Source organism: Eulemur rufifrons, chromosome 25, assembly GCF_041146395.1.
Source record: "Eulemur rufifrons isolate Redbay chromosome 25, OSU_ERuf_1, whole genome shotgun sequence".
In the NCBI taxonomy this organism is placed as follows: Eukaryota; Metazoa; Chordata; class Mammalia; order Primates; family Lemuridae; genus Eulemur; species Eulemur rufifrons.
Genome location: NC_091007.1, coordinates 11,288,651 through 11,310,752, shown reverse-complemented (window position 1 = coordinate 11,310,752; position 22,102 = coordinate 11,288,651). Strand labels below are relative to the sequence as shown.

The following is a 22,102-nucleotide window of genomic DNA, read 5'->3' as shown; positions in this document are numbered from 1 at the left end:
GGAAATTATTTTGTAAAACCCAAGAAGCCTTGAAAGGGTCACCTGGTTACTATCACTGAGAAGTTTATTTCCAGAGAACACTTTATTTAATGTTTATTTTGAACTTGATTACGACTAAAGGCGCCTTTGATTAAAACAAACACATGAAAATACTTTGGGTATTTTTTACTAAAAATGGCAAAGAACGATGAGCTGCCAGTTCTATCAGAACAGGGAACCCACCAAAGGAATTAAAGGGAAGTCCCCATGCAGAACTTGGAGGTAAAATCTTTATGTCTAAAAATGTCTAAATGTCAGCCACCTCCACCTCAAAGTGATTAGAAAAGTTCAAAGGATGCTGGAATATTCTGTCTTCTGAAGAAAGGTGTGTTTTGTGTTATCTGTGCTGTTTGTGCTCTTGGTGCAATTAACTTCCCCTCTCAGGGCTCAGTGATCTCAGAGGTAAACAAACAGGCTGCGTTACTTTTTTCTAAAGTTTGTTCACATGTAATGATCTCTTTGAATTATGCCTGTCAAGTTGAAAGAACACCAATATTTGGATGCATACATTAATTACGAATTTTTTTTTCTCTAAGATTGCAACAGAGAATATAACGCCGCATTTGGCAATCTGAGAAGTCCTGGCTGGCCGGACAATTATAACAATGACCTGGACTGCACAGTCATTCTCACGGCCCCACAGAACCACAGCATCTCCCTCTTTTTTCATTCATTTGCCATTGAGAACTCAAATGAATGCAGACATGATTTCTTAGAGGTAATTAATATGCACTTGAATATCATTGAAACGAGTTATTTAACAGATGATGGATCACTTAAGATTTTCCACCTTTTTCTCTAGTGCCACTAATCCTCCAGGGCCTTTATTCATTTCATTAATTTATTAATTAGCCTTTCATTCCCTAAACATTTACCAAGCACCAGTGCAGACACTGGCATTACAACAGGGAACCTGGGGGCCCTCAGGAGGCTCCTAGTCTAACGGGAAGGACAGAGGGGCAGCCAGTGACAACACAACGTGAAAAGGACTGAGTGCAGCCTGGTTACAGGCCCCTAACTCAGTCTGGGGACAGGGAAGGCTTCCTTAAGAGGGTAACATGTGAGCGTGGACCTGCAGGGACCAGAGGGAGGTCCAAGTGCAAGGCGATTTCCGAGATGGATGATGGCACTGGGTTGGAGAAGAGCGTTTTGCATGGAGATGAAAATGAAACTGAATGATCCTAAATAGTCACCTAGTTTCCCCGACAACTGCCGTAAGCTTGGGGCCCCTTCAGTATTTCTAAGGATGAGTGTTTCCTTGAATCAGCATCGTGCAGTCACAGGAGGTGGGCTCCGTCCTTCCTCCTCAGCCACCGCTGGGGGTCCCCAGTGCCACCAGAGCGCTCCCTCTGGGTCCTTTCTGCTCTGCCTGACCTCACTGTGTGTGTGAGAAGGAATATTGGCGTCCTCGTTCTCAGAAAGGAGATGTTCTGAATAAGCCCCCGTCTGAGGCCGACCACGTGTGTGGAGCTCTGTGCCGTTTCGCCAGCAAAACCCCAGAGCTCACACGGACGTGTCCTGTGCAAGCTCTGTTGAAAATGTGTTCAGTCTCAGGAAATCAGCTGAGGAGGAACACACGATTTAAGAACATAGGGATGCTGAAATCCTCCGTGAATGGAGTTTAAATCTACGCCTCTCTAAACTGGCTTTGTTTCACGTACACAAGAGTCTTCAGTAAGGTTTCCAAAGGGCTTGTTTGCTCCTCTACACCTGATAGGGAGTTTTATTTTTATTTTTATTTTTTCTCATTGCCTCTTTGGTCAATTCTTTATTCAAAATTCAGCTGTCCAGAATGATTCGACCTTTATGGAATACAGGAATTTAAGAGTTTGTGCAGCAGGTGTCTTCACTCCTGCACCAGGTTTCTTTCCTGCTGGCCTTTTGCAGCTGCTGGTTTCTTGGTCGCTGCACCCTTTCATTCCCCACCCGAAGCTGCTTCTTAACACTGAGCACCTTCTTTCCTTTCTCGCCTGCAACCCCCTTGTCATCCGACTTGGCTTCCAGGGCTACGGCTGCCTTCACCCGGAATGCTGATTCCTGGCCTGGCGAGGAATGGCGTTCTGGCGCTTTGCACACGGGTTTAGTGTCAACATGACTCCTGTGTGGAGTTTTATTACCTTGGAAGCTCACCCTATAGCATCAATGCAAATCCTTTATTAATGAGTATCCCTAACACATAGTGCAATGAATGCCACCCAGAGGAAGCGCACGCCTTTTCGTGGAGAATACTTGCCACGACGGGACGCTGGGAGGAGACAGAGAAATACAGGACGGGATTGTTTGTGCCAGTTGGGTTATTAAACTCGGACCTGTGAACCTCCCCCACCGTGGAAACACAAATATTTACATGAAGCGTAATAGTCACGCGTATATGAAACTGGGAGAGGAGTGGGATATGGAGAAAGGACAGAGGATTCCATTAGGTCACAGTCACAGGGCGACCTCAAGCCCGAGTTGACTGTCCCTGACCAGAGGGAACATCTGCCTTTGCCTGCTGGATGCTGGGAAGCAAAGCCCCACTGCCCGGCCGTGGCGGGCGAGAACGCCTCCTCCTGGCTCTCCTTCCTTATTCCACAGAATGGAGCTGCAACTTCCTGTCCAATAAGCAAAGACAGGAAACCACACTTAGGCCCGTGAAGTGTCGCTGTGTCTGGCTTTCGCTGGGAAGACCTGGGCATAGTTTCCTGGCCGCCGCGCCAGGAAGCCTCAGCATTCCGTCCGTGTTCCCTGCGCTGGGAACGGAAATGTCTTACTGAGGATGCTGATTGTGTTGCCACCGAGCGAAGGCCGAGCTCGGGACCACACCTGGAACCTGCCGTTGTCCTTCACCTCCCCTCTCAGGATCCTCTGATGCCCCAGAGATGCCCACTGCGTCCCTCTCTGCTACTGGCTACTGCGTGGACCTAAAAGGAATCTCCCCACATCAGTCTCCCCAGAGCAGCAAGACTAGAACTAGAGAAACTCTATGACTTAAGACAACCCGCAGCAGACCAATTTGTAAACTGTGGAATTAGAAAGGAAATGGGGGACCTTCCAAGATTTTGAATACATAGATCATTAAAATCAGCATTCGCACATGTCAAGCCAGTTCCAAGTATTTAGCCTGGGTACCATTTCCTTAAGAAGCCTCCAGAGTCCTCCTCCAAGCAATGCACGGTAGGAACCCATCTGGAGGTCGGAAAGTGGTTGAATTCAGTGTAGTTATCTCACACCGGACTCATTTCCTGTTTTCATGTGTCTACTCCATGCCGTGAGTTGAAACAAAAAAGCAACACAGCCTCAGATTGTGTTTTTAAAATACATTTCACATCAGTCAGAAATTGTATAGATTTATTGCATTGTGTCCTTTTCCCATACAGAACTTCCTTTTGTTCTGGACTTTATTATACTTTGTACAGTGTATTTTTTTGCAGAGCCTCTTTACAACCAGATAGTTTTCAATGGGAAAAACACACGCGCGCACACACACACATACAGAGTACAATAAATAAATCATCATAGATGACCGGAAACAGAGCAGGCAACATTGCCGCCCATTCCCACCCTTTAAAAATTCACTTTAAGTATATTCTTCAAAATGTTTCCCCAAAGCAAAGGCTACAGGATCACAGCACCAATTAGTGTATCCAAAAGTGCCCTGGTGTTTTAATTGCTGTAGGTTAACAGATATTTCTGAATCTAAATGCAAATGGATTTTGTTCTACACATTGAATATTTTTCACCTTTGCAAGTTAAGATGACTTCAGGGGGTTTCAGAAAACCCTTTATTCTTAATTATATAAAAAGACAAACTTTTCCCCAAAAAGTGGTGGCATTCAAATTGTCTCACCTCTTTATGTACAGCAAGGATAAATTGGAGGAGAAAGTATACAAATAACAACGAATGACTCCTTTTTAAAGGTAAGAAATGGAAGGAATAGCGATTCACTACTACTCGGCAAGTACTGTGGAGCTTTGCTGCCAAATCCTGTCTTCTCTCAAAATAACGAACTCTACCTGCGATTTAAGAGTGACAGTGCCATTTCCAGCCACGGATACGAGATCATCTGGACCTCATCGCCCTCTGGTAAGACATGTGCACTTTGTAAGGGAAAGCCATGGAGATGAGAAAAACATAAAGTGTCTGATAGAAAAAGACAATGGTACCTTATCATTTTAGCTATCTGGGTACTTGAGTATTTTCTGTTAAAAATAGGCATTCTTTTTTGCAGTTTTGGTCAGCCGTTTATCAAATAGCTAAAGGAAAATTTAAGCCATGTTGATATATCAATTCAAGAGAGAAGGAATACCTTCATGAAATGTCCCCAAATGTCTAAAAACCTTCAAAATAAGAATGATAAAAGGGGCTCATTTTAAATAACTAATGGATAAGAAAAGAGTTTTGTCAAGACAGTTGTGGATAAAGACATCTTGGCACTTACAGAGGAAGCTTAAAGATCATCTCCAATGCCCCAATTTTATAGATGAGGAGAAAAAAAGAACACCTGGATTAATGAGTTGACCAAAACGCTCAGTTAGGGTGGCGGTGGGCCTAGACATGGGTGGCCATTGGCCCGCCTGGGTGCTTTGTAATTTTGCCAGCCAGGTAGGATACCTGGATCCCCACAGATATCTAGTCTACATTACGTTAGCTTTCATACACATATTAACATATCAAACAAATTAACACCCATACTTATTTAAGTGAAATCCTTAATATTTGACTGACAAATACTGACTTCAGTCAGTCAGTAGCCTGGTAAAGTCACTTCTACAATGAATTAATTCCTGCCACAACCTACAATAACACACTGTCTCTTGGTTCAGCGCTGACTGTTAATTTTACTGCAACCACGTCCTTCTCAACTCAGGGCATTTGGAGATCTCCGCTCCGCCGCAAGCGCACAGACGACAGCTTTGCTCTGCCCTGCAGTTATTTCACCGAGTTCTTTGTTTTCCATGCTGCTCTCAACTACAGTTTCGAAGCACAGTCCTGGGGGAGTCGCCCCTGGGTCGTGATACGTGTGCAGGGAGAGGAACGTATGGGGGTGGGGGAGGGACGGAGCCTGAGGAAGGAGGACCAGGAAAGGGGGTTTCTCCCTCCGCTGTTCTCGCAGAGGCAGAGTCGCAGCACCTTAAGCAAATAGACAGTCTTACTGCCTGCACGTGGCACATAGGTTTGTACTTGGTGGCATCAAACTCCCTGCGGCTGTTTCCTTGCAGGCTGCGGTGGGACTCTGTATGGGGACAGAGGCTCGTTCACCAGCCCTGGCTACCCGGGCACGTACCCCAACAACACGCACTGCGAGTGGGCCCTCACGGCTCCTGCCGGGAGGACCGTCACCGTCAGCTTCTACTTCGTCAGCATCGACGACCCGGGAGACTGCACCCAGAACTATCTCACACTCTACGACGGGCCCAACGCTGACTCTCCATCCTACGGCCCCTATTGTGGCGCAGTGAGTACCGCAAACATTTTTAGTTTCCCCCCTGTTATTTTTAAACAATGAAAGCGACTTGGCATAGACTTTTAAAAGCAGACACCTGCGAAGGACAAAGCATAAGCCTTTAAGAAACTTGGGTGCAGGTTTCTGATCTTCCCATTTGGGGAGCAGGAGTGCCATCTGGTGGCCATTGCGTTGAATTACTACTAGTAGTTACCAAAGCCAGCTCTGCGCGAGCGTCCCCTGTGGAGTTACTTAATCACTACGGACCTGCGCCTCCCACCCGGCTCCCTATGTGATTTCAATGCACTGCCGGTGGTTGAATGCCCGTGTTTATTTCTGCATAAATAGAACTATAGACAATTTGGACAGCTGGCTCCATTTCATCTACTTTTTGCTGAAACTTGCAGGAGTTCTTTGAAGAAATGGTAACTAATAGTTTGATTGCTTTTGTGAAGCTCTGATGTAATTAATAGAGTTTCCTTAAACATCAGCTTAGACTCTGACATTGGCTCAGTATTGCATCATCTGCGCTAACCACCCTCGCAAGGGAATTTGATACCAAAGAGCTGCCAAGCGAGGGGAATGTGGCGGCTGGTGACAGGGTGCTTCTAATTGTTCTGTTCTTTGCCCAGCGTGCTAATCAAACTACAGAGAATTGCATAAGCTGGAAATCTAGAGAAGTCTATAACTTATTATTTATAAAATTGATGAATGTTATTTTCAGAAATATCAGAAAACAGACTAATTTTTCTAAAATCCTGACCATCCTCTGTATTATTCTCAACACCGATCTTTGAATACATTTGCATATAGATGCTTATTTTATACTGTTTGGTGGAGCATTTTTCCACTTACCAATATAGCGTTAACATACTATCCTACCAATAAAAACACCGGTGCATCGTATTTAATTGTTGGGTGGTATTGTTGGGTGCAGCTTAATTTAATTCACGAAGCCTCTCTGGACGGAGGTTGAGGTCTTCAACTTTTCACTACTATGGACAACACTCTGACACACCTTTTGTTAGCTGCATCTTCATGCACGTGGTTAAATTACTTGGGGAGAAATATTGGTCCTGGGATCAGCAGACACTGTTGTCGCTGTTACGCATAGGAGGCCCACAGAAAAGAGACCCATAAAATGTGCCACACACCAGATTTAGAAGCTGATTAGGGCTTTGACATCTCATTGAAATTACCATTACTTTCTGTTGGCATGGCCTTGTGTGTGTGTGTGTGTGTGTGTGTGTGGTTTTCAGTGACTTTCAAACATAACAACCCCGTTTGAGCCCCACAGTGGCCATCCTGTGAGGTGGAAAGAACTCGTATGTCCCGGACTTTGCAGATAAAAGTAAACCGAGGCTCTGAGAGAACTGCCTGCCATTTAAACCAGCGCTACATTAAATTGAAATATGGAACTGGATGAGTCAGTGGTATTCACAGTATATTCCCAGTTTTACATTTCATTTTATGAATGTGGATATTATTTCGTATGTGATTGTTTTCTTTCTTGAAAGAAATTGGTACCACTGATTGCTTTAACATTTCATAAATGTTAAACATAAACATAAAATATAAACGGAAAAATGTAAAACATAAATGTAAAACATAAAGTCAGTTTACCAACAGAGTGGTGGAAGTAGCTCCTTATTTTGTTAATATACATATAAGCCACACCAGGATTTGGAGATGTTTCATGTTACGATAAAATAAATGTCATTGTTCACGGGGAAATAAATCCTGTGTCACTCACAGCTACAGAATCTGAACATCTGAAAAATGAAAGAGTAACAGGAAAAATAAGGAGCATAAAGGAGAGTTTAAAACCTCTGTTAACTGCCCATAATAGTTTGTCAACATAGAATAAGAAATTGAAATTTGGGAGCAGATTAAATCAAAAGTAAACAGCAGGTGTGCATGGGAATAAAAAATATTGTATATACCTTGATATATCTCTTAGGGAAGAAAAACTCTTTCCTGCACACACTTCAATAATTGACTGTCTTGGAAATAAGTCTGTGTTTTGATGATTCTTGATGGGTAGCGCTGAGGTTGGAAAGCACAGTAACGTAAGCTTCATGAGAGCAGAGCTTTTTGTCTGTTTTGCTCATTTTTTAATAGCCCTAGTGCCAAAAACAATACCTGCAACATGGAAGTATCTTGATAAATATTTGCAAAATGAATTAAAGGAAAATAAGTAATCCCACCAACACATGAGCCCAAGGCAGGAGGATTATTTGAGGCCAGGAGATCGAGACCAGCCTGGGCAACAGAGAGAGACCCCATCTCTACAAAAAATTACAAAAAAATTAGCCAGGCTTGGTGGCTTGTGCCTGTAGTCTCAGCTACTCAGGAGGCTGAGGCAGGAGGATCGCTTGAGCCCAAGCATTTGAGGCTGCAGTGAGCTATGACTGCACCACTACACTCCAGTCTGGTGACAGAAAGAGCCCCCCATCTCAAAAAAAAAAAGAAAAAAAAGAAAGAAACAAAATGAGAGAAAACTGAGACTCCTCTATCTTCCCCCCTGCACGCACACAAACACAACCCTTCTACAGAAAGATGTGGAAGTAAATCCCAAGAGGAACCTATAAATGTTGAGGATGAAAATAGTATGTTTTACTCATCTGATCATTTTAGTTACAAATGTGTTACTTTTAGAAAAAGTAAATTTTCAGTAAGAACGTGAATAAGTTCAAGGATTTTTGACAATAGCTGTATTGAGATATAATTCACACACCATACAATTCGTTGGCCTAAATGTATAATTCAGTGGTTTCCAGTGGATTCGCAGAGTTGCATGATTACCACAGTCAATTTTAGGACATTTTCATGACCCCAGAAAGAAACCCTGTACCCCCGTAGCCGTCACTCAGCATTTCCCCTCAACTCACCACCCCTGCAATATTCCTTTGGAAAGCATCGATCTGCATTCATTCTCCTCAAAGTTACTTCTAGAAATATGTGCAGGTTCACTATGAATTCTATTATATAAAGCTTTTTTTATAGCACATTTTTTACTAGGCTAACATTTCTAGAAAGATGTTCAAATTTGTAAAAATTATTATTTGTTACTTTTTTTTTTTTTTTTCAATTTTAGGACACTAGCATAGACCCCTTTGTGGCGTCCTCAAATCGGGTCTTCATAAAATTTCATGCTGATTCTGTAGCGCGTCCATCCGGATTCCAGTTAACTTGGGACAGCTGAGCGGGTAACGCCCTGTGTTCACCCAGCGCCTGGAGTCTGCTTCTCGCTGCACGGAACTCTGCCCCTGCCTGTACCAGCAGAATAAGCTGAACTTTCTTGGTTTGCACCAAGGCGTTTATGGAACCAATATTTGTAAATTTTTTTTGAACGTAGAATACAGCTTCTTTAGTCTTGACTATGCATGTCATTCTTCTATATTTTGAGCTGAAATTTTTAAAAGTTCCTTAGAAGGTTGGAAATGATTATGGCATTTGTAATACACATTTTTAAAAGTTACTGATAAACTAGAGGTATGATTTTCATTGTGAATGTCCAATAAGGGATCATAGACATGATTGAATTATACACAGTTATGCTGCATTCATTTCTGACTCATTAAGATTTTGTCTTTCCCTATGGGGTCTATATAAATTTTCAAGTTGAATTTTTACCTTTTCACGAAGCACATTATGCCATTGTTTTTGTTTTTAAATTTTCCTCTGTTTGCCAGTGTTTATGTATAATTCACGTCATATGTAATTAGATTATTACTGCACAAAATATCAGTCTACACACCACATTTATTATATTAAAAGAATTTTTCACATCTCTGGTATTCTCAATTATACTTTTAAACCCTATAGTACGTCAGTTCTTATACTATATTTTATTTAACAGGTTCCTCTTTTCATATATTTGTTTTATTTCCAATCTACCACTGTAACAGATGCGAAGTCAGTGAATATTTTTTTCTTAATTTAAAAACTTTATTTTGAAATAACATAGAGTCATAGGAAGTTGAAAAGACAGTCCTTACAGGTCTTATGTACCCTTCACCCAGCTTCCCCCAGTTTTCCATAATACTGTGTGAATTGTTTCCTATAGGCAAGTTTTTGGGAAAGGTAGACGTTCCTTCTACCTTTTGACCTGTATTGCTGAATTGCTGCCTAAGGGGATCAAAATCCTGCTAATTTTAGAAGTCTTTAGGTGGAAGCCAGAAGTCATTTTAATTAGATAATTTCTTTTGGGGAAAAATCCCCAAGCAGGTTACAAATTTGATTAAAAAAAAAAAAAACCTCTAGAAATAAGTTAAAACTGGTATTTTAAATCTTTCATGTTGAGAAGAAATTCTGTCCTGTTCTAAACTTACCCACGTCAGGTGTGATGGGAACTTAACTTTAGACGTCCTGCTTGAGAAGGAGCAGGTGGGAGGCAAGAACTGAAGCCCAGCACGGCCTCCCCTTCATGCTCTTCCAGGTCTATCGACGACAAGGTTAACGCTTAGCCCAGAAGCTACGCCAGGACCCTGTTCCAGGTAATACTGTCCCTACCCTTTCATAGTCTGGGATCCCATGTTGGGAGCCAGGCCTCCACCCCCACCTGGTATCTCTCCCCTCCCCTTCCTCGTCCCCCAAACAACTGGAAACTCAGGTCTTTTAGCCTTCAAGGTCACATTTAGGCATTGCTGTCCAGAGCAGCTCTTATCTGGCCTCCAGGGACCCGCTGGGGTAGCTTAGGGAGAGGCCACCACGGGCCCTCTCAGGACCCAGTGGGAACCCTTGGCACTGAGAGCATTTCCTGTGAAGGACACCCCAGGGGATGGACGGGGCAGTGACCGTCTGGGACTAAGGGATGCCCAGAATGTGGGTTCGACTTGTCATAACTTCCTGTTATATCTCAACTCCATTTAGTGGGAAGAATTGATCAAAAATTCACCATGCACTCACCAGGGTAAGCATTAACATCATTAATTTTATTAAGAAAAATGAGAGCTAATATCTACATAACTTTTTCCTATGCCAGGCACCATTCTTACATATTCTCACAGAAACAGATAATAAGAACCATCACACCCATGGTACGGATGAGAAAAACGAGGTATGAAAAAGTTATATAACACTTAAGTGACAAAGCTGCGATTCTAACCTCAGCAACCCCATGAGAAAGTGCCACACATCGGGCCTGAAGGGCTGGGTGTGAAATAATTAAATATAAGTCAAACTATTTTCATAGCTCTATTGAAATTATTAAAAAGATTGAGTGTTAGCTAGGAAATTTTTGAATGTTGTCAGTTCAGTAAAGCCTTAGAGACTATAACAGCAACAAAAATAATGTCAATGTCAAAATTTTTTACTTATGGAGACCACATCACTGTCAATTTCATGAAGGAACTTATTAGAAGAAAAACAATATCATAATTGATAGATATTTGATGAAAACCTTGCTTCTTAAATTTTAATTTGGTAATTTTATATTTATATGCCACTTAGTAAGTGGTTTATTATAAATATAGTTTAGAGACTAACAAGGCACTTTTTAGTAAATTTATAAATTAATGATTTATATATGAATTTATATTAATACAGTGGTCACCACTGGTCTGTTGTGCCTTGTGTGGGCCGGGAATCTTCCATACTCTATTTTTGATCGCCTGGGAGTGGGGTGGCACATTCTTCCTAATGGCAAGCACCAAAGCACAGAGCACTCGACAGTGAGGTGGTGGAGGAGATTCAGGCTCTGACAAGTATGGACTTTTCCACGTAAGACCAGCTACGCATTTTGCAGAACTCTTTGTTCAAGAATTATTAAATAGTCCAAGCTGGTGACAGTGGAGCATGAAGCCAAGCGTGGGGCCCGTCTGAGGGTGGGGCTGTGTGTGACTGCACAGGCCGCCCATCCAGGAAGCTGGTCCTATTCCCACGCTCTACGCATTTGGAGCTTAGGGACATATTTCCTTAAGAATTGTACTGGTAAACACAAAGAGAAGGAGAGGAGGGTTAGAAGGCCGTTGTGACATTGTGATACACAAGAAATATGCATTTGGTCTCTGCTTCCAGTTCCTGACACAGGCCTGGACAGAGGCCTTCTAAAACCTTGGTAATTTCCTGAGTGATGGGGAGGCTAAGTGCATCTTTTTGTTCAAATCTTCAGTCTCTGACCCCAGTTCCTGACACAGAGCTCTTACAGCCCTTGGAATTTCTTGGGTGAAATTAGCTAGGACAAATTTCACCCAGGAAATTTGGATGAGAGGAGCTTCTTTTATTCTAATGAGGTGACCCTTGGTGGGCTCCTGGAGGGGGTCTGGTCACCAGAACGACCAAGCCATGATTAGAAGCTTGGAACTCTCATCCCACCCGCATCCTCTGGGAAGGGGAGGGAGCTGGACGTCGAGTTAATGATCCATCGTGCCTGCGTGATCAAGCCTCATAGAGAGCCCCGAACCATGGAATCAGAGAGGCTCTGGGCTGATGAGTACATCCACGTACTGGGAGGGTGGTGAACCCCAACTCCAGCCTGCACTGGGGACCCTTCCAGACCTGGCCCTGTGTATTTCTTCCTCTGGCTTTTCATCTGTATCCTGTATCACACCCTTTATTAATATAACAAACTGGTGAATCAAAGTGTTCCCCTGAGTTCTATGAGTTGACCTAGTATATTAATCAAATACCAGGAGAGGGTGTGGGAACCCTAGTTTATTGGCGGTGGGTCAAAAGGATAGGTGACAGCTACTATTTGTGATTGGTGACTGAAGTAGGGACTGAGCCCTTAACCTGTGTGATTGGACACTCACTCCAGGTAGATAGTGTCACAATAGAGTTAAGTTGCAGCACACCCAGCTGGTGTCTGCTGGAGGATTGCTTGGTGTGCGGGAGACATCTAGTGTCAGAAGTGTTGAGAGTTGAGTGTGTGAGAATAGCAAAAACAGTTTGGTTTTCCTATTTCAAGCAGGAGTGCAAACAAATTTCTAGAAAACAGGAAGTGAATGAAAGCATGCTGATAAATGAAACGGAAAGAAATAAATTGCAGCCCAAAATAACTTCAAGACAGAAGTGCAGCAGGGTTGGGAATCTCTGTTCCAGGTGTTATCTGGAAGTGGGGCTGGCAGGTGCAGCGAGAGAAGGTGAGAATAGAACTAATGGAATTGTTCGTTGGCATTCGCAACCCACCATTTCCCTCCACCAGGGAGGGCAGCCCGCTGATGTTCTGCAGGCCTAAAACTGGGTTCTTGCTGCTGAAGATATTTAACAAACAGCCCAGGGACCTACCAGGAAAATGATATACATAAACAACCAGAGAGAAAAGAAACCACTCCAGCTGTCTGGAAAAATCAGTTCCAATCTTCACGCTTGAATGTGAAAGGACAACAGAGGAGAATCAATCACCAAACAGAGGAAGAATCTCAGCAGCATGAATGGGAAAAAACTAGATAAATGTATATAAGATAGGACCCTTGAAGAAAGATAATTTAGTGAGCAGAAGAGAGATTTAAAAATTGTTATCCTCAGAGATATTTGAGGAAAGTGCATTGATGAAACAAAAGCAGGGTGCTATTATAGAGAAACAACGGTAGGGCCCTAATTCAGTAGGACTGGCCACCTTATAAGGAGAAGACGCGCCAGGAGTTTGCTTGCACAGAGGAAAGGCCGTGTGAGGACACAGAGAGAGAAGGCAGCCGTCCGCAAGCCAAGGAGAGAGGACTCAGGAGAAATCAAGTCTGCCAGCACCTGGATCTTGGTCTTCCAGCCTCCAGAACTGTGAGAAAATAAATTTGTTGTTTCAGGCACCCAGTCTGTGTTTTATTTTGTTATGGCAGCCCTGGTAGGCTAACACAGGTGCTAATGTCTTCAACCCATGTAGTCAAGATTCACTATCAGAAATTGATCAAATAAGGAAAATTCTCTTTTTTTTTTCCCAAAAAGCATTTTTTTGAAAAAAGTTAATGACTCGAGAAATGGATGTATCAGTAAGATACCAACTAATGAATATAGAAAAAATTATGAAGTTAGGAAATCATCAGTGGATGCTAAAACTGGTGGGAAAAAGTTAGATGAGGAATGGGATATGTACATAATCCTATAGTACCTTCTCCACGTTACTTTTAATTATAAAGGGAAAAATAGTAACATTACAGTGAAGAAACTTGGCAGACACCGCTTTAACCAAGTGATCAAAGCTAACATCACGAATTTTGGGAGAAACCAGTATCATTTGTACACTGATATGATGCACTGGGAAAGATACATCGCTTTAGTGGTATTTCTCCAAAAATTCACAACCTGAAAGAGAACTTAAGAGAAACCCACTTTGAAGGACATTCTACAAAATATCTGGCCTGTACATTTAAGAATGTCTAGTTCAATAAATGTTGAACTATTGAAACCCTGAGGAACTGTTCCGTATTAAAGACTAATGCAAGCACAATCCTTTCATTTGGAATTTTTAAACAAGAAATTCTGCTTTCATATTTAAGGGTGCAGATCATTCTTTTACCCCACTGGTTCAGGGCCGTAATTCCAATATTATACCACATCATTTTAAGCCTTCAATTCCTGTTACCATTTACAATATATATATACATGAGAGTGTAGCAATATGACCTATCTATCCAGGTGATACCAGGAGAGAAATGCTTGCTATCCATCTTTATTCCATAGTATGAAATTGTCTCAGGACAGGTTTTTGGGTGTGGGAATCACAGCATATTACCGGGTGACTGGGACTGAGTCAGGAAATAAGGATGTAGAGGCCGTAAGGACACAGAGGCCAGCAGTTTTGCCCAAATCCAAAATTCGGTTGCCCTTGGAAGAGGAAGTGGGAAGTTCCTGGAAACCATAACTTCCTGTTCCACAGGTGCAAAAATCACTTAGAACTTTTAAAAGGGCTGGATTTTACTTGTAGCTTCTAACCCTGAGGGTGGTTGCAGCTGCTCAAGATCAAAAGGGCCAAGTGCAAAGGCCAGCAGCAGTGGGAATCTACACGATTTCAAACACACGGTTTCCAGCTGCGCGCTGGGGATGCACAGACCGCGCCGCAATTCTTGTCTTGAGGAGCAACGAATACAGAGGGAGGCTGCAAGGTCCGTTAAAGGTACAATTATGGAGCCTGGACTCAGGACAACAACTTCTGGCGAGTGGAGCGGAAATTTCAGAAGCAGGACACTCAGAGGTAATTTACTTGTAGCTTTCGAAGGACCCACCCTCAGCTACCACCTCCCTTACGCAGTCGCTCCCTAACCTCCCCACTTCCGCCCACAGCATGCTTCGCTTCGACTGACCAACTGAGCATGCGCCCATCCTAGCGCGCAAGCGCCAAGCTCGGTCCAATCGGAACTTCAAAACTGGGGGAGCCCCCTAGAGGACTAGACTAACCACGGCGCGGGGCGGAGTCTCGAAGCCGAATAATGGGCATGATTGGCCAGCCCCGGGGGCCACATTCTTTGATGGGCGGAGCCTCGCCCTGGAGCCACGTCTAGTAAACTGTGTTCTCCTAATTTGGGAAGAGTCGGGGGCGGGCGGGGCGCGGTCCGAAGTGCGCCTGCGCCGAGCGCCGGGACAGGGCGTGTTCCCGGTTCGGTGCCAGTTTTGCAGCGACCGGGTGTGCATTTGTCGCCGCCGGGGCGCGTCCCACCGAAGCCAGTCGTTCCACGCCCGCCCCGCGCGGTGCTGTCCCCCGCGGTGAGTGTGCATGGCCCTGCGCTCCGGTCCGCGTCCCCCGGCGGGATCCCCCCACTCCCCGGCCCCGCCCTGCACCCTCCCCCGCGCCCCGACACCCCCTGTCCAGCTCTGCGACCACCCGGGAGCGGCGGCAGAGGGGTCTTTCCTTTATCTCCCTGCACCCTGCTGCCCTCGCCCACGTGCTTTGCTGTTGTCGTTTGGTGCAGACCATGTCCAAGTCCCTGAAAAAGTTGGTGGAGGAGAGCCGTGAGAAGAACCAGCCGGAAGTGGACATGAGCGACCGGGGCATCTCCAACATGCTGGATGTCAACGGCCTGTGTAAGTTCCCGGGCGGGACGGGGCCTTCCCGTGGGAGAGGAGCGGGAAGGGTTTCTAAGTTTGCTGGCCCCGGTGTGAGCGATTGTAGTGGGTGACATCCCGCCCCCTGCTTGTCAACACCACTGGTCAGGAGCTTCCCTCACGTAGTTTGCAATCAAAATTTGTTGTGTTCCAACTGGAAAATGAACCTGAGAGTGCAGGATAAGAATCACACAGACAGGTGTTTGTTGCTGTGCTGATTTATGGCATGTGGGTAGATTCTCTGTTTACTGAACAGCTTCTTAATGTTTTAATTGGGAATCATTTTTTAATCATTCTTCCTTTCTCTAGTCCGTGAAAAAATGGCACACAAAAGTCACATAATGAATAAACATTCTTGTGCCTGGAGTATTTTAAACATTTCTTGACTCTACTTTTTTGGGAGTCTTTATTCTCCTAATTTAATTACCTCCCACGTGGGCCGTGGTGATGGCCTCCCAACTGGCCGTCTTGCCTCCAGTTTCGGTGCCCAGTCTAATCACCGTGTTGCTCTGTGTTATTTTCCTGCAACCCCCCTCTTAGGGTGTTACCCTATATGGAATCGCAAACTCAAATGCCTCCAGCTGAGGGTGGCCATGAGCTCAGTAATCTGTATCCCATCTGAAGGGGCCCAACTGCTGCACCTGCTACTCAAACACACCTCACCATGTAGGAATGTTGGGCCAGTGTTGCCAGATTTATTTATTTATTTTAAAAAGCCAAGATTCTAGATTTTTATGTGAAATTTCCTAATTTTTGGATGTTGGCAACTAATTGCACTGTTTGACAAACACTGTATAAGTAAAATAAAGCACTTCTTCAGGCTGGTGTGGCTACAGTTCAGACCTTCGCAGCGCTTCTCCAGATTGTCTATTACTGACAGGAATGTCCTAGGTTCCTTGGTGTGACGGACAAGGCCTTTCTGAATCTCAGCACAACCTCGTCCCTTCCATGCAGTTGGCGTCTCAGCCATGCTGATCCTGCTGCCCTTCCTGAACCACAGCATTCTAATGTAGATCTTGATGCCTTTACAAAATATTGTTTTCCCTCCTCCCCACTCTTCTTCACCTGAAATCTGTTACGTGAAGCCTTCTCTGTGTGCACCAAGCTGACCTAGTCACTCCCGCCGCTGTGAAGTTGGACGTGCCTTGCTCCGTGATTCCTGTTACATAGGATTGTAATTTTTTGAAATCTAGAAGTCTCTCTTCCCCACTGGGAAAGCTGTGCAAAATTCATGTTTGTATTCTTTATATAGTGCCCGGAGTGCAGGAGGTGCTCAAAAACGTTCGATGAGTGAAGGAAATGAAAGAATGAGAGATTAGGCCTGTAAGTGTGTGAGACCCAGTCCAGGATGTGACAACAGAAAAGAAAGGAAATGTCCAGGGGACCCTAAAAGACGATGGATAGCTCGTTAGGCATGGAGAGAGAGTGGAGTCGGGTTTACTGTGCATCTGTGGTTTCTGCCTGGGCCAGGGGTTGGGGTTGACGCTATTGCTACATCTTGGCACAAGGAAAGGGGATGAAGCGTTGCAGAAAATTTGCATTTGGTGACCATCATGGAGGTACCTGCCGTCACACTTAGGTTTGGCCTGTGGTGGTCTCTCGCAGTAGGAATGGATTCCTGGTGTTGGCAAGAGGGTAAATGTCTCCAGTGTTGAATCGGCAGCTGAAGATCTGGCTGTCTTCAAACCCCGCCCAGCTCTGCCAAGATCCTGGTCATTCCTGGGGACACTGTTGCTATAGAGGAAATAGAGAAGGGGGTGGGAACAGGATGGCCCGCACAGCGGTACTCTGGGCCCCACGGCTTTCCGCCCACCACCACTTTTTTTCCATGGGGCTGAAGAGAGGTTGCTTTCAGCAGAGTAGCTTTATACCCTACAGCTTTTGCAAAGGAGACTTTATGTAATATTTATAAGTGGGAAGAGTGGCTTAGCTATTTTCGTTCAGTCGCATTATCTCTTTGAAGCCTTGGCTTTTATTAAAGAGGAAAAGATAGCCACTTGCTTCCTGAAAAAAATGTTGCCACCATAACACTGGACGGTGAAATGCACGATCATTCTTCAATTTTCCCAAAGTAGCAGCTGAGGAAGAGCAACACTACTTCTCAGGAAGTTCGGTGGAAGTGGATTTGGAGATGCCACTTTCTCTGGCTTCTGTAGGGTTGACCCTAGGAATGGCTGCTCTCTGCTGACTGCCTGACCTTTGGACTCCTTGGAGTCCAGAAGCTTCCAGGAGGCTCATCAGAAGCCCATTCATCCTCTGGGGCTCATTTTATCAGTAGTGCACATGATGCTTAGTATGTACATGTACTAAAGTATTTGACATGGCTACGTTAACTGTAGCCTAAGAATTCTCATATTCTTTTACTTGTAAGATTTTTAACTCTACCCATGAAGTTTTATATTTTAGTATCTGGATTAAACACAGGGAACAATTAACAGTTAACTTGCCTGTACAGGGAATGGATATTTCTTGGGTCTCAAGCTTTCTTGTCATTATCCTCATTTTGTTTAATTTCTCATAAGATTTATAAACAAGAATTAAGCTTTGAAGATGAGAATGAGGTTTTGCACTACTTCTAAGCACATGAGATGCTATCTTCTCCTTGCGAGAGTTGTGCCTTGTAAACACAGCACTTTGCTTCCTCAAAGATAGTAACCTTCGAAAGATGTTTTGAGGAGTTTAGGTATCAAAAAAGCTTCTGATGGGGAAAACTTCTTAGGCTGGAGACAAGTATTGGGCAGGTTCTGCAGTTTGCTGCCAGCCCAGCCAGATTCTATTAATACAAATGCTCAGATCCTACCCTGAGAGGCAGAGGAACACTGTACATATGAGGGGACCTTGGATTTGTATAGACTGGGTTCAGAGTTGCTCCTTAGTACTGTGCAACCTTAGAGAAGCTACTTAACCTCTCTGAGCCTCAAGTTCCTGGACATCAAGTGGAAGTGCAAGTGACCACTTCCCAGGACTGGTTCAGTGTTAAATGCAATAGTGCACATTAAATTATTAATGTCAATATCCAGTTAGAGGCCCATCAGCCCATAACCAGTTCCAACATAGTCTGAACCAAGAATTTGGTTCGGTTAATTAGACTGTGTAAGGCGTTTGTGTCATATGTTAGAATTTTTTTATGTGGCTTTTTAGAACCTGGAGTGTTTGGCACTTTTGCCTAGGGTTCTAATTGATGTAGATAGCTATTTATTTGAAATTTGTCCTAATTTTCTTTCTTTTCCATTTCACATGGCATGTAATTTGCACACACGTTTTCCTTAAAGTTTGCAAGAGCAATGCTGCTGATTTTATTCTTTTAATTAAAGAGATTGATTTCACCGCAGAAACTCTCCCCCAAACAGCAACTGTTTTCAGCTGAGTAAAGATGGTTTTGAAGGGGCCTCTAATCAGCTCCCACGGAGGCGTAGAATGTCAGGAGTAGCCAGGAGACTTTCTTTTATTTATTTGTATCTTTTATGACTTTTTAATCTCTTCAAGTTTATTGCCCTCTGGGTGGTCAAACCTTTGTCAGTTTTTTTTTTTTTTTCCAGGTTAGACTAAAATATTTTTGAAATCTTTAAAAAGAAAAAGAAATAACCTGCCGTCAAGGAAACAGTCTTTCTAAAGGACCATGCAGAATGATGAAACACGATCATGGATTATCTCGAAGGGCTATTTCCAAAGTCTTGTTAACCCTGAAAGTGGTCCTCCTGTTTGAAACATATGTTATCAGTATAGGCTGTCTGGGGGGGGGGGGGGGGGCCCGAGGGAGATAAAAGAGCTGGGAAAAACATGTGATTTTAGCTATAATCTTTATTAAAATCTTTTATGTTTTCACTCGTCCACTGAAGTCATGTGTACACGCCCACGTTTGTGTTTTTAAACATGTGATCTCGGCCTGGGACACCTTTTTCCCTTTTTTTCTCTCCAGCTAACTCCTTCGCTCCTTTGTCAGTTAACACTTGTTGAAAGAAGGAGGGACTTATCTGTCCATGTGACTCCATTCTTATGTCACCTCCTCTGGGAAGCCCCCCCCCCCAGTATACTCAATTTTAAGCCACCATCCATCCAACCTGGCATAAGTGTCTCTTCTGGGCCCACCGTACCGTGAGCCCTGGACTTGGCGTAGTGCTTGCGGAGAATGTATTGCAGGAAGCGTGTTTCTGCTTTTAGTTAAGAAATCCAGGTAGACAGAGCAGCACGGGAGAAACAGCACATACTCGGCCTTCTCTGTGCAGGCTTCTCCCCAGCCTTCCGGAGGGAAAAGAGTTGACAACTATCAAGAACACGATGGAGATGATGAATGTTATTTTTGATATTCAGACTGGATAACAACTGGAAATAGTTCATCAAGATGGGAAATAAACACAAAAGTTGCAACCCCTTTGGTGTAACTGAACTAATAATGACATTTTACCATTGCTTGACATTTCTTCTCCAGTTGACCGTGGCACCTTTTTACTTTGTTACTGGCTGTGTAACCAGTTACTTTACTTCTCTGTGCCTCAGGTTGCTCATCTGTAAAATGGGAATAATAAGAGAACCTACCTCGTAGAGTCATTGTGAGGTAATATTTATAAAGTACCACCTCATACCTGTGAGTCTTAACATTCACTGTTATTAGCACAGTCATGTGTTGCTTAACAACCGGGGTATCGTCTAAGAAATGTGTCATTGGGTGATTTTGTTGTTGGGCAAACATCATGGAATGTATTTATACAGATCTAGATGTGGCGCCTGCTACATACCTAGGCTAGATAGCACGCCCTATTGCTTCTAGGGCTGTAAACCTGGACAGCAGGTTACTGTAGCGAATACTGTAGGCAGTTGTAACACAATGGTGAGTATTTGTGTCCCGAAACATAGAAAAGTTACAGTGAAAATACAGTACAGCATTAGAACCTCATGGGACTGCGGTACATGTGGTCTGTTGTTGGCTGAAACATTGTTACACAGTGCGTGACAGTATTTTAGCTAGTGAATATGTAACAAATGCAAGACAGTGTCTCTTAATTTTCTTGGAGATCTTGGTGGTGATACTTCTCAGTGGTTTCTGCCCACTTGTCTCATGGTTCCACGACACTCGGGGCCATCCGCTGCCCCCTTCCTCACCTGAATCAGAATCCCAGGAACCTGGTTGAAAGAAAACCCAATCTGGATATATGAGATCCACTATTACACAGCAGAAGCTAGAGATTATTTCTTTATGCCTCGTAAAGGCCTCCTCTTTGAATAGCAAGTTTGTGCAGCTTAGTTTAATTTTTGATTTTTCTAAAGTGTAAAAATGTGGTTGAGGACCAGTCTGTAGAGCAAGCGTCTGACCAGCAGGGGTCAGTGTTGAGCTTCTGTGCTTTGCTCCAGGGTCCCTGGGGAGGCCAGACACAGCACCCTGTCTCCCCATGGTCCATTTCCGCCTGCAGTTCTTCCTCCTTCACTCACCAGGCCTCTTTCTTCTGGTGGAGAGATGGGCTCCTGTCTGGTATTTCATCCGTGCAGCTCACAGCGGAAGGAACCCCACCTGGTTATGGTCCGCCTGATCAAAGCGTCTTTGAGGTTGGCCTGTTTGGCAGCTGTCTGGCACCTGCGTGGAGGGGCGCTGATTGGCCTGTGTGTTTCCAAAATGGGAATTACAGTGTCCCCGTTGGGCAGATTTCACCCGTGTGTGATGCTTAATAATGTAAAACAGCGTTTTGGATTTGAGGCGTTAGTAAAGCCAAAAGGCAAATTAGAGGGTAACATTATCTAGTCTGTTGATTTCTTAGGACTGCGAGGACAAAATGCCATGGAATAGGAGTTTATTTCTCACAGTCCTGGAGGCTGGAAGTCTGAGATCAGGTGTTGGCAGGGGTGGCTTCTCCCAGTTCCTCTGTCCTTGGCTTGCAGACGGCTGCCCTCTTGCCCTGACCTCACGTGACGTTTCCGCCACATGCCTGGGCTCTTCCTGTTCTCTCATTTCCACTTCTCTTAAGAACAACGGTCACATTAAGTTAGAATTCACCCTAAGGTCCTCATTTTTCCTTAATCATATTTTTAAAGGCTCTGTCTCCAAATACAGAGGTATCGGGCGGGGAGAGGGGGGAGCTTAGTTCAGCCCATAACTTCTGCGTTAGAGGTTCTCAATGGTACAAACCAAGTGCCTACACCGGGGTAAGTGCTTTACGCACTCACAACATCTGCCTTTGGTGTGTGGGATAATCAACAGCATATTTTAGATGACAAAGCTGAAAGCTGTCGAGATTCTATAAATTCCCCGGCATCATGGGGCTAGTCGTGGAAGCAGAGTTCACACTTGAGTATGTCTGGAACCTGTGCTCTGTAACACTGTGATGTGGTTTCCTAGCCCTGAAGGGCCAGGCTTGGATGCTAAGGAGAGGGATGACCTGCGGGGTCATCTTCCCTTAAGGCATTCAGTTCAGAATTCTTTAAAACACTGTGCTCGGCAAATAAAACGTGACACTGGGCGAGCCGTGCCTGCTGGGAACCTTGAATTTATGGGATTGTTTCTTTAACTGTTGAAAGCAAACACAAGAAGCAACTTAATCTCCGTCTGATCAATAGTAACTGGACCCTCCTCCTTTCTTTACGGTTCCTGAAAAGCTATTAGTCTTAACTGAATGTAATGGTGAGATGTGAGATCTTTTTATACTGCGTATTCATTTTCCTCTGTTTTC

The 22,102-nt window shown here is 44.1% G+C and overlaps 2 protein-coding genes across 2 annotated transcripts in view; both read left to right on the top strand.

Moving 5' to 3' along the window:
- Positions 1-8,670, top strand: part of CUBN (cubilin) — a 227,716-nt gene extending 219,046 nt beyond the window's left edge. Inside the window, exons 64-67 of the mRNA XM_069458708.1 lie at positions 576-757; positions 3,940-4,105; positions 5,242-5,477; positions 8,563-8,670. Of these exons, the coding sequence (XP_069314809.1) occupies positions 576-757; positions 3,940-4,105; positions 5,242-5,477; positions 8,563-8,670 (692 nt within the window). The remainder of the gene's footprint in view (positions 1-575; positions 758-3,939; positions 4,106-5,241; positions 5,478-8,562) is intronic.
- A 6,289-nt stretch (positions 8,671-14,959) lies between these two features.
- The window catches only part of RSU1 (Ras suppressor protein 1), a 172,934-nt gene continuing 165,791 nt past the window's right edge, over positions 14,960-22,102 (top strand). Inside the window, exons 1-2 of the mRNA XM_069458719.1 lie at positions 14,960-15,104; positions 15,311-15,422. Coding sequence (XP_069314820.1) covers positions 15,314-15,422 — 109 coding nt within the window. The 5' untranslated portion in view covers positions 14,960-15,104; positions 15,311-15,313. The remainder of the gene's footprint in view (positions 15,105-15,310; positions 15,423-22,102) is intronic.